Source organism: Apteryx rowi, unplaced genomic scaffold (assembly GCF_003343035.1).
Source record: "Apteryx rowi isolate R43461 unplaced genomic scaffold, aptRow1 scaffold_51, whole genome shotgun sequence".
NCBI classification, from domain to species: Eukaryota; Metazoa; Chordata; class Aves; order Apterygiformes; family Apterygidae; genus Apteryx; species Apteryx rowi.
This window is the reverse complement of record NW_020450772.1, coordinates 1,586,435-1,599,323: the sequence shown is the minus strand read 5'-3', so window position 1 is coordinate 1,599,323 and position 12,889 is coordinate 1,586,435. Positions and strand designations below refer to the sequence as shown.

General features: G+C 41.4%; 1 protein-coding gene across 1 annotated transcript in view; it reads left to right on the top strand.

The window, feature by feature from the left end:
- The window catches only part of LOC112972927 (claudin-19-like), a 50,811-nt gene that overhangs the window by 31,651 nt on the left and 6,271 nt on the right, over positions 1-12,889 (top strand). Inside the window, exons 6-8 of the mRNA XM_026080163.1 lie at positions 2,199-2,475; positions 11,638-11,802; positions 11,954-12,035. Of these exons, the coding sequence (XP_025935948.1) occupies positions 2,256-2,475; positions 11,638-11,802; positions 11,954-12,035 (467 nt within the window). The 5' untranslated portion in view covers positions 2,199-2,255. The remainder of the gene's footprint in view (positions 1-2,198; positions 2,476-11,637; positions 11,803-11,953; positions 12,036-12,889) is intronic.

Here is a 12,889-nt window from a genome sequence, read left to right as displayed (position 1 = left end):
CGCCTGCCTTGGGAGGTGCTTTAAATCCCATCTTCGCGTTTCCATGCAATTCACTAGCCTGGTGTCTGTCTGACAGTGATGTGCAGGTGTTTGAATGCCAAGGAAATTCAAAGAACTTAAAAGAAAATGAATTTGTTTAAACAAATAGCCAACTCTTTCCCCCTTTTTACGACCAGGTGTTATTTTACCTGCCCAAGACTTACATTTCAGGAGGGGCTCTAGACCTCCGCTCCTACCTGGTGTGGCCACTCGATGGGTGAAAGATCACTGGGCTCACTCCTGATTCCTGCTGGGACACCAGACCCGCTTCCCCGGCCCTTCAGGATTCAAACGACCAGCACTGCATGTTTTGCTTTCCAAATATTAGAGATTCTCTCTGCCTGCTTCTCTGAGAAGATCTGCAAAATAAACCACCTTTCAGCTGGTCCTTCATACACTGCACCCTCAAAGTTTATTCTTCTTGCCATGTAATATTTTCCCCAGGTTTTGAACTGAAAAGTCACCTCCTAAATTCAGCACACGCGTGCATGTTTCTTTTGAGCACCCTTCATACAGCGTGGAACTCACGGATGTTATATGCCACTAATAGGAAATAGCTAATATTGCACAATCATTTTAAAGGTGGGAGAAGGGCTCTTACAATGTTCTTTGCAGTCCCATTAGAAGGTGGTTGAATTTGGGCCAGGGAGTGAGGGGAAGAGGAAGGTTGTTCAGTTGTTCTTTTGTCTAATCTGACTTCCAAGATTCCTCAATTTTAAACTTAAAATATTTTAAATTATTAAATTTTAATGAGAACTTTGTATTTGCAACTTTGATATATGCCCTATGCGTGGTGATGGTGCACCGCATACAGTTCAATCTTCTTACTATCAGGAATGAGCTGTGATTGCATGGATCCCAGTAAGTATGCAGTAGACAGAGACACTTACTTGAATTATCAACCTGCCCATGTAGTGTGAAGGCTGTTTGAATTTGTTATTTAGTTAAATTTATCATTTGTTTCAGATATTCTCTATTGACTGTTATGTGTGTTTTGAAGAGGTTACACAATTTAAGGTGCGTGAGAGACAAGTGTTTCCTCCTCAGTGCAAGATCAAGCTTTTACAGTGGAATATACATGTTTTTAAGGAGTGGACTGAAATTAATCCTGCTTCCTTGTACAAACAAATTCCCAAGGCATTGATGTAGTTTTGAATTAATTTTTAAGGGATGAGGCCTGAATTCTTTTTTAATGCAGAACTTGAATATTTCTTCACAGCGTGGGCTACATACTAAAACAAATCCTGCCTTGGATTGTTTGCATGTCATATATGAATGCCAGCGTCCTATCTCAAAAACACAGTGTCTTGGTGACAAGCGCAACACAGAACTTTCAAGTAAAACAGCCATCAGGAAAATTGCAATATTTTTCTATCTTGCCTGGGAGCCTGGTAGTGGGTGGGCAGCTCAGTGTCACCGACAAAGCAGATCATACGCCGGTGACTGCCAGATTAATCTGAGCATCTTGGGCTGACTTACCTGATATTATTGTAGTTTTTTCATACGATGTCATCCATTTTGCTGAAACTTTGCTGTAGTGACAGGCCGTGTCTGAGCTTTTGTGCAACAGTTGGCGAGAGCTTTGGCCCCAGGGCCTTGATTTTTAGAATGGGGGGAAAGGTCCTAAAGAGGGCAAAACTGCTTGAGCAAACTGATCCTCACAAAGTGCTGACAGGAGTGTCTAGCAGGAGGGCAAACGAAACATAGAAAAACAGCGTGAACGTGAGTATCAAGATTTATTTCATTTTAAATTTGTATCTATAGGCATTGTAATTAAGTGATGAATAATTTATCTTTATGTTAGCATTTGATAGTTTTAATTTTAAAATAGTTTTGAGTTTGCAAAGAAGTAAAGACCTAATGAAAGATTGCAAATTCGAAGTATAATTCCTCAGCTGGGTCTTCTGATTTGCCTTTGTTGTAATTTTTTTTATGGTAAACAGACATTGTCATAAAAGTGTTCCTAAGAAAATACTCAGATGTCAGAATATTTAAGTATTGCAGTTGCCTCATGAGATTTAGATTCCAGTTCTATAACATTCTTATGTGATAAATTATCTTGTAGGTAGGTCTTTTTGATGGCCTTTTTGTAGAGGATAGGCTTGCAGCTTGTGTAAAGATAAATTCTTCCACTGTGTCTGTATAAACTGTTTCAACAGGTTTCTAATATCGGAAATCTTGGGAGGCTTCTTTGAAAACTAACTTCTGTCGGGAGAATGGCATCATCTTCGTCACAAACTTGTGCGCTGCTGCTGGCTTTAACAGGATTCACCATAGTGCTTGTTGCTACCATGTCCAACAGGTGGACAGTTTCCAGCACCGCAACCATGTTGGTTCCTACGGACTGGATCTCGGAAGGTCTCTGGATGGAGTGTGCCGTTGCCACTTTGGGAACAGTGCAGTGCAGGAGATTCTTCTACTTGTTGAGTTCAGACAGTAAGTTTGTGTGGCATACTTATATAAAATCTAGGGATGTCATTTTATTCCTTCTTTTGGGACAGCGTATTAGCGCAGTTGCTGTTGCTACAGAGGTACTAGTATAGACAGGATTTGTCCTTTTTTTGCTTGCGGGCAGGCTAAAATGGCCTTAGTGAAATCCATATGCTTTACTCTGTCATTCAGCTCTGTAATTACTGTTGCTTTTTTTGCCATCTGTGTTGTGTTGGAATAGAAGTATGAATGATATGCAATGAGTCTGTGATTTTTTGATTGTTTTTGGAGAAAAAAATTATCGTTTTACCTGGTCTTGTTCTTCACTACAAGCAGATCAGATGTCAATGAGTGTCGGTGGTTGTGCTTTGTCATGAGATAGAATTTTTCACATATTCCAAAAGTTGTTTGATAGTTTGTGCTAAGTCTGCGTATTTGTTCTAGCATTTCTCAAAGGCGGCCAGCTTGATTGAAAATGTGTAGAATATTAGAAAACACAGAAGTAATGCTTCTGTGTTTTCTAAGCTAGCATGGTAACTTATCTGCAAATAGCAAGAGAAGAATTGTCTTTCTAGGGACTGGAAATTATTTTGCTTGGATTATTCTGCATTTTTTAAATTTTTCTCTTAAATACCCTTTTTATGGTAAAGGACCAGGAAAGACTGATGTATTTAAGTGCTTTCCTCAAAAAAATTGAGCGGAGAAGCAGTTGCAGTATACCCTAGGAAAACTGGTGTTTTGGTAAGATTTCTGTCTTAAACAGGACATTCCACTTACTCTTTTTCAACTTTCTGTATTGTGCAGTCACTTTATTAGTTATATTGCCATGGAACCATTTCTTCAAATGCTCCTTGTTTTATAGATCCCCGATTGTCATTGCTGGTTTTCTGGACTTTTTTTCTGGATTTTTCCAGCTGATTTATTCTTGCTGTGCGGTGCTTAAACCTGGATGCTGGTCTTACAAGTATCATGTCTCACAGACTATGAAGGTTTGTTTTTCTTGACGCAGGCATGGACTCCACTGAAGTCAGAACTTCCTAACTGCAAGGCAGATTTCTAAAACGTGACTGCCTGAAAACTGGTCTTGTGGCCTCATCTGCTTTTGTAATGATGGTGCCAGTTTGAGAATAAGTATTCAGCATCCCATAATGAGTCCAATTTTGTAGCCTCGGAAGGAGGCTAATTGTATTATTCCAAGCACTTTAGTAACTCCACTCATGTAAGTCGGAGGCAATGTCAGCGTTTCATACCGTTTTGTTTCAGTTGTGCAGATACCCTGTAGGAGAACACTCCTTGCCAGGACATCCTGTGTGCAGATACCTGGAAGCCCAAATTTCACTTAGAAACCTAGATCTGATTTCTGGAAATCAGAGTGGTGAGATGGGACCAATGGTCCTTTGGTTCTCATACGCCATAGCGAGACGGTATGGCTCATAAGACAGCGTGGCAGCTGCACATGGCCTCACCTAACAGGGAGAAGCAGATACTTGGCCTGGCCATGGAGACATGCAGATGCTGAACGTGGGACAGCCGCCCTCCATCGTGCAGTTCAGATGCAGCCAACGTGGAAAGACACTAAGCTCTGTGGCAGGGTTTGAACGGCTGCCTGATCAGTCTGCTGTTTTTCTGTGTCCACCATGACTTTTCATCAGGTCAGGCCACCGATACATTTACTTGCTTTCAGAAAGAGCACCAAGTGCCACCAGAAAAAGGTTGCTGGCAGAAGATTTCCTGGTGAGCTGAAGCCGCTGCTCCCCAGGGCTTTTTCTTCACTCCCTTCCTGTGACTCCCCCGAGTTGTAAGAGAGGATCCCTGGTTAGCAGGGCTCTGCTAGACGTCTGCAGCTGTGCAAAGAGCTGCTTGTCCTAGAAACAGCAAAGGATCCTTCATGCCACCTAACGGACGCTTGGTAGGGTTGCTTGGAGAGGAATCGCCGTTTGTCGCAGGGCTGCTTCTCTTCTTACAGCATGGAGTCAGCGTTCCTATGGTCTTGAACAAATCGACAGAAGTGATAGAGATCAGAAAGATACAGCTTGTGTTGATCAAACATTAAGGTGCTAATTCTTTGAGTAATTTTTTTCCAACTGTACTGGTTGATCTGATTAAAAAATATATTTTTTTCTTCCTGTAAACCCTCTCTCAGCCCCATTATATGCAGGCAAGCTCTGGTTTTAGAATATCTGTTTAACTTAAACTAAGGAAGGGCTATTAGCAATTTCTCTCCAAGGTCAGATATCACCTATTTGGGTGCATCTACATTAGCATTTTACTTGCATCAGGTGTACATTTTTGTAGTGAATTCTCCAATTATTCCCACTTACCACACTTGGTTTGCATTGCGGAGTGCTCTTGGAGCATGCAAGTTGGATTCCTCGTGGATGAGACTACRCAGGGGGATGTGCTCCAGGAATGGACCCACCACATGCCTGCTGACCTGTAACGGGCATTCAGGTCACCAGCCCAGATTAGAGCGAGTCTAAGCAGAACTCCCAGATCACAGATGGTGTCAATGTGAGGCTATCACCGCCAGCTGGTTTACTTTACTGATGCCCATCCTGCTGCGCTGTAGCACTTGCTATTGTGGCTGTAGCCTGTGTTTACCAAATTTAGTGAAAAAACAGTACTATATTCTTCAACACTTCTGTTTTCCTTAAAGTACAGTAATTTCCTTAATGAAATGGTTAAAATGGTGCCATATGAGAAAAACTCGTGCGTTCCAGGTCTGCAGTTCAATCTTCTCTGCTTATATGTGTGCTTTATGAGTGCCCATCAAAATAACCTTCTTAATAGCCATTAGAAAGAGAAAAATTCTTCATGAAAACTACTCGTGGCAGCAACAGTAAAATCTGGGGACACTTGTTTCAAGTTCCCAGCTACCCTCAACTTTGAAAGTCCTGTGAGCAGAACTGATCTCTGAGGTTGCCAGTGACACCTGTGTATGGATAAATTAATCTGAAACTCTTTGAAGAGCTTTTAAGGGGATGCTGATATTTCACTGTATTCATTTTACCATGCCATCATTTTGAAATTGTGGTGACCTTTTCTTAGCAGAAGGAGAGGATTCTGTAGAAATGTCCTTAGAAGATAAATTCTTACCACGTCACCATCCAGTTTCTTTAAAAGATTGCAAGTACAGAGCTGCACGTGATCACACTGGCTGTGCTGCCATATCTGTTCTTATTTAAGTCAATGGTGAAGCTCCTCTTGCTTGCCAAGGGGGCAAAAACAGCCGCAGTGGCATTGTAGTGTTCTTCTGCAACTCAAACCCGGTCTTCTACAGCACAGGCTCAACATGACCAGTGAATTTGGAAAAACAGATGTATCTGTTATGGGCAAGTTGAGACTCTCACAATAAATGATCCTTTTGGGAGTCCTTRTGTGAACACTGTGTAATGCCACAACTCTGCTGCTGTGTTGCATCATAACATAGTTATTTTCTGAAGAAATTGTGGCTCCATTTTCTGGACATAGGAGCAGGTTATCGCTGTGAAAGATTGTTAACCCTATTTACATACACAAGCAGTTTAAGGTATTAAAATTAATGGGTGATGTGAAATGACTCCATGATTGTGTATAGTTAAGAGCAGAAGCAAGTAAACCAAGTTTACACACCTCTACTTTGTCTAGAATAGATTTTTTTATACTAATATAAATAACCTGACAAACATGCAATCAGCTGATAGGTGTTACTCTTCAGGTAGCTGTTTTCCTTCATCATTTTGGTCCTTTTGAGATAGGCTTGCCACACTGTGATTCGTTTCGTTTCCATGAGCCATGCATTATCATGGCTGTATTCCAGTATACGTGGGACTATGTTTTAAGAGTGCTTCAGTTTAACTATAGATCAATAGATGGTAAAATATTAATGAAAATCACTTATCCACAAACTTAACACTCCTGAAATAAGCTTGCAGTACAGTTGCTATCCATTTTAGCTCAGCTAGAGATTCCTATTGGTTTACTTATGACCATAATTCTAAAAATGTGCTAAATCTTCTATGAACGGGAAAAAAATCCCTGCTCGGAAGTTTCTAGATGAGTTTTGCCCTGAAGAAAATAACACAACAAAGCTTGATTTGATTTGATATCAGTAAGAAAAGTACAAGTAGTTTCAGCGTACATTTCCTGTGTAAACTGTAATGGATTTGAGAGAAGGAGTGACAGAGATAAAATATTTGCCAATATCATCACTCTTACAAAATATTTTGTAAGAATACTGGCTGGCCTTTATAGGCTGAGATTAAGAATAGGCTCCTTTTGTCACTTCTCATTAATATTGGCAATAGCTTAAAAAACACTAATGCCTCTGTCGTAAACTGTTCCCACTTCTTATTGTCATACCCTGGAAGCCTTATCTCTGGGGCTGAGCAAAGAGCAAAGGTAGCCTCATTTTGGAGTGAAAGCCAGAGATAAAACAACAAGGAGGCTTCTGAAAGAAGACATATTTTTCATTCACCTGGTTACAATCTAATTATAGGAGTATTTAACTGTTACTACTCACAAGCATGTCTGCTGCTTTGGAAATTGCTGGTTTTCTTTTGTGTTTGGGTGGWTGGACACTTATTGGAGCTACTTTGCCACATAATTACTGGAAAATCTCCAGTATACATGGTAGTGTGATCACGACGTCTACGTTGTTTGAAAACCTCTGGAAGAGCTGTGCAGAAGACAGCACTGGAGTATCCAACTGCAGAGAATTTGACTCTATGTTTGCGCTGCCTGGTATGTGACTTTCCTTAGACTTGGTTGTACTGGTGAAGATTTTGTTGGAAGGAAGCAGTAAGATTTTTGTTTTGGTAATCTAGTAGTATTGGAAAACAACATTGACTTTCTGGCCAACAAGGAATTTGTGGGCTAAAGTGAAAAAAAAAACACCTTCTTTAAGCAGCAGAATATGTCAAACACATTAGGAAAAGCTATAAAATAAGGCTATAAAATAAGGCAAATGAAGTTACCTGATTAAGCATTTACTTTAATAGGCATTTTAAGTATAGTGTAATCTCTTTTCTAGAATTTTGTGAGAAGATTTATTGCACAAGTCTTATGACAATTCCTTATTTATTTGGAATTATTGTATAGGCATTCTTTTGCAATACTTGACAGCCACTGTACTATATCTGGAGTTTTTTCATATGCATAGGTAAAAAATAGTATTTATAATGAAGAAGCGGCTAGTATTTCTGGCATGATGCGACTGAGAATCATACATAATGGAAGAAATAAAATGGAGATATGTTTAAATTAATTTACCTGCCAGAAGCTGGTAACTAATGTCTTGTTGGAGGTGGTTCCAAATATCAGGAAATTTAGAGTTAGATTTAGATGCTGTTTCCTGTGCTATGTATCAGTTTTCAGTGGTATTGAGGATTGTCCTCAAATGTTTAAGRCAATATTCTGTGCACAGTAAGTAGCTTTATAGACAGTTAACCTAGCTGTTATTAATCTTGAATGTCTGTAGGTATTCATCCCCAAATAAGCATGTCTTCCTCAGTAGTTGTATCCACACTGGGAGATGGTTAAACTAACAAGGAAGGAGGATACTCCTGTTGTGGAGAGTGTGTAATGTAGGATTAGTCAGAATTAAGGGACTGATTTTTCGCCTCCCTCTCTTGCTCAGGCTGAAATAAATTGGTGTTTTTGACCAGCTCTGGCACTGGCATAGAAATGCTGCGAAGCTGCACAGCTGTGTCCAGTGCTTAGGCAATAATCTGTTCTTTTAGTTTTTCAATGTTAACTGACAAGTGGTATTAAACTGCATGTGTGTATTCAGAGGAAYATAAAAGATACCCTGTATAAACTCGTGAGGATCAGCAACGGCAGGGCACGGTCCATCTGCTTTTCCTCTGCGGAGCGCTTGGGCGAGTCGCGTTTGGCTCACGCTAAGCCCCTGAAGGGTTGGTTCAGCCCGTGTCGCTGCCGGCCCCGGGTGGCCTCCCGTCGCGGCGGCGTTCGTTCACACGGGATGTGACCCCTGAGCGGGGAGACGTGGGCGCCCGGCCGCGTCCGGGCGGCAGCGAGCAGCGTGAGTGGGTAGGCTAAAGCCAACGGGAAGGGAAAGCGAGCGGCCGGGCGCCTGGGAGCTGCCGGCAGCAACACGGGGGCAGAGGAAGGGAGAACAAGGGCAGGCAGCAAGTGCGTTAACCAGCCAGGCTCTGAAAGCGACTGCTTGAAGACTAACTTCCGTGCAGCTGAAGAAGACATCAGTTACTCTAGTTACTTGAGAAGATGGCAGTATATTTGGGGAGTACAGACAGGGGAGGCTAAAAAAGCAGCTTGCAGAATTGTAGAGAAGAAAAAGTTTTAGAAAGAAAAATTGAGTAAAAGAAAAAGCAACAAGTTAAGGGACACTGAAGTTTAGTAAAAGTCAAGAAGATAAGTTGGCGAAATCGGGAAAGAGGAAGAAAGTGGGGTTGTTAGCGATGCACCTGCAGATACGAGGCCAGGCAGACTGAAGAATAATCATTGGACAATTTAGGTGTGTTTCAAATTGCTTTTAAGAAACTTAGCTGCAACTGTGACAAGAGAAGGTGCCGGAGGTTATTAAAAAAAAAAAGGGGTCTTTGTTCATGGGGTGTTATGGCTCATCATAAAAGCTGTAAGCATGGCCATAAAGATTTACCGTAAAGGTTTCCTCTTTGGCAGCAATAGCTCTGTGGAATGCCTCTGATTTTTCCATTGTGTATGGAGAATATCAGGCTTGGAACTTTCAAACAGATTTACAGCTTTTGAATTGAGCTGGCCATTAGCTTAGTACATCATTTTTACCCCTTCTTTTATAGAATGAGGTTCTTTCATCATCCTTGGATGTCTGTCACAGATATTTTTAATGGTATAAATCTTTCGTATGAGAGAAGTATTCTATAGGATTTAGATTTCAGTTTATTCAGGAAGCAATTTTTTTTTGGTGATCATTAAATATCATTCAGGCATATGTCTAGCACTTAGACAGCCAAAGGTTAGAGTGGTCTTTGGATATTTCCTCAAACTAACTATGAAGTAGGTAAAGAAATGCTGAGACCAGAGTTGCCGATTCAGTTGACTGGGATGGTCACAATATAATTTCAACTTTTAGAGATTTTCAAGATGCCCAAATCACAAATGTGTGCAAAGTGGACCTTTTAAAAACAATATTGCATAAGACTAAAACAATGTCTGACTACTTGGTGTAGTTAGCACTATATATCTAGTCACAACTGGGAGATCAAACATTTGATATAAAGCAATTAGGTGCCAAATGCCTTTTAAACTCTTTTCTTCTTTTTAAGGTTCCATGGGTGTTTCTTCCAACTGAGAGATTTAGGATCATTTCTTACAATTAGTTTGGATTAATAAAACTAATTGACTTGTATCTTGTTCAATAAGCTCATTTTATAAGAAAAAGACAACAGAAAGTAGAGGTTTCTAGACTGTGAAATGAGCTGGTCAGTTAAGGCTGTTGAGATTATTGTTTTGTGGTACGAAGAGGTTATAGCATGAAAGCTCTTCTATTAATATAGCCATTGGATTGCAAACAGCCTGAGGACAGCTTTAGCACCCTGGAAAGAGACAGGGAGTCCCGTCCGATACTGTAGGATTTCCAAAGAGCTGAACCATAACTTGCTGGATCCTTGCTGTGGGTAATAGCTGCTGCTGTGGCATACGACCCAAACTAGAAAGCAGTGCTGAAGCTGAGTGCTTGTCCGAACTCTATCTTCTGCAGGCAAAACCCTTAAACTGTTAGTGGTGTTTTGGGGAGCATTTCCCCTTTTATCATTGTCTGGTTTTTTTCCCAGAAATTTTTTAAATTGGCGTTTATTAAAGCCTTAATTCCTCAAACACTGTTACCCTTTCATGCCTCATTGTATTTATCTCATGACCATGTGTAACTGTCTTTGGTACCTGCTCAAGCTCATGGGACCAACACTCTCAAGCCGTATAGAGCCATCCAGACAACTGAGTGCAAATCCATCGCTTCTCCTTCTGTTTCCCTGCCCGAATTTCGGTGTCTGGAGAACTGGTTGGCTCACTCCGATCCTGAGCCAGAGCGCAGGTTAACGTGCAGGATGGGAAGGCCATCAGGGAGCGTGAGCGCGAGGGCCAGCCCAGGTGCTGTGACTGGCTAGCCATGGCTAGCTCAGACCCTTTGGACACATGCTTAGGAGCCAAGACCTACCAAGACCTGGCACTTGGCATGTTTTTTGTGAAGGAAGTAAAACTTACAAAAATCTCCCCTGTTAGACCAAAGTGCATTGGGAAGTGATCACCTCAAAAAAGATGCCAACGTGTCATCTGACCTGGAACCTGCCAAATTCAGGGCACCATTTTAGGGAGCCCAAAATCCATCTCTGACCTTCCTGCTTATTCTGGTTAATAATCTGTTTCCATTTTTTGTGTGACTGATACCTAAGTGGTTAATAATCTGTTTCCATTTTTTGTGTGACTGATACCTAAGTGTGAAGACCAGAAACTTGAGAGAGGGAGAATTGTCAGCATAAGCAGAGAAAGAGCTTTGAAAATATTGCTGGAGATGATGGTCCCAAATCCCCTGAAGTACGCACACCAACATTAACCTCCCTGCAGAAGGAGGTGTAGGGATGAGAGCAGAAGACTTCTGCAGGTCCTCCATCCAGCTCGATAACCCTACTCCAAGCGTGAAGTCCCCGCAAGCTCCATCAGGTTCTTGCCTGCCTTTCACTGCTTTTGGCAGTAGCAAAGCAGCCTGTGGCCGGGGCTTTTCTTTGCTTGCTCTGGCAGCGCCGAGGCCCTGTACGCCATGGCGAAGCAGCACTGAAGGTGTTCTGGGCACGCCGTTAATAACTATAAGGAAATCCCCAGGAGTCCTAAGTAGGAGACTTATCTCTGCTCCTATAAATGACCATATATACCACTGCTTGTTTTCACAGGATTTGAAGACATAAACTATGAAGGGCTTTTTATATTTTTTTTCAGAGTTTACTAATGCCCTTATAACGTGCAAATGCAGTTCGGCATCGACATCTGAAATCTGAATTTAGGTATAAACATTCTACATTTTTGATGTTTCTCTGACAACAAAGTCATACAAGATTCACTCCTTACTCTTCCTGTTAACTTTCTGACTGTCTCTGATCTTTTTTTTTTTTTTCTGGAATAGACTTAATTTCTATGTAGATCCTGATTTTTTTTTTTCTGTTTTTCTGTCTTACGCAGTTCATATTCAGGCTTGCCGTGCCCTGATGATTATTTCCATCCTTTTGGGATTCATAGCTACAGTGCTCTCGCTGCTTGGTTTAAAGTGCGCACACATTGGGTTGAGTAATGAAGATGGAAAAGTGAAGTTTGCTGTCACAGGAGGATTTCTCTTTATTTTAGGAGGTAATATTGAAGCTGAAATGAGAATGCTTGCCATACTTTGTATTGCTTTCTTAACTAGACTAAATAAAATGAACATTTATTTGTGGTTTAAAGTCATACAACCATTAAAGGAATCACTCACTTATGTGCTGCTTTAACATTTTTTTGGTAGGTCTCTGTTCCATGGTGGCTGTTTCTTGGTATGCTGCGATGGTTACGATTCAGTTCTTTGACCCGTTGTATGCCGGAACCAAGTAAGTTAATAGATCTGTTGTAGCAAACTGTTTCATGTTTTAAAGGTGGCAGCATGAACGTCAGCTGCTCCGGTGTTTCACATCCTGCATGGGGTCCCTTATCCAGCCCTGCGGATGGACAAGTCTCTCTTCAGGGCAACTTGTCACCTCAGACCTCCTTTGGTGGGGATGAAGGAAAGGTCTCCTCTGGCTGGGTTAGTGAGTATTTGGGGAATATCAACCCCAAATTTGTCTTGGCTCGTGGGTATAGAGTACTCCATTATATTAGCAATCTGTGATCATTTTCTGCAGAATGTAGAACTGAAATTAATGGTGCACAGGTCATTCCCAGCAAGAAATTTTCTTCATCTGCAATTGTACTTGAAYGAAAACGGTTCCTTTCTTCTTGCCTGGCTCTTTGTCTGATTCAGAGTGCCTCCCCCTAATATTTGTGTCTCCTCTGGACAGATACCCTGATCTTGTAGAGGAAGGTGAAATACAGAATAAGTGAACAACTGGTAGAATTATTATCCTATTCCAGAGCTTTCTCATATTAATGTGAAATCTTTTCCTCATGACTGTTTCTCCCCAAACCCATTTAACAGAAAATTAGACTGCTTAATCCTCAGGGACAGTGCAAAAACAACCCCCCCAAACCCCAAATCTCTTTTGTCATCACTGTGTACAGCACCACTGTTCTGTCACACAGGGCTGTGGTCTTGGACACCGTCTTCATGTTACGGCTCCCTCTGGGTCCCTGCATCCGAGCTGTTTTCAGGGGAGCATGCATTTCACCTCAGTTTAGCTGTCTGAGGTTTAGGCATCTAGTCTAAGTTAATCGGCCAGGRTCCATCCGCAGTTGGTGGAGAGACAGG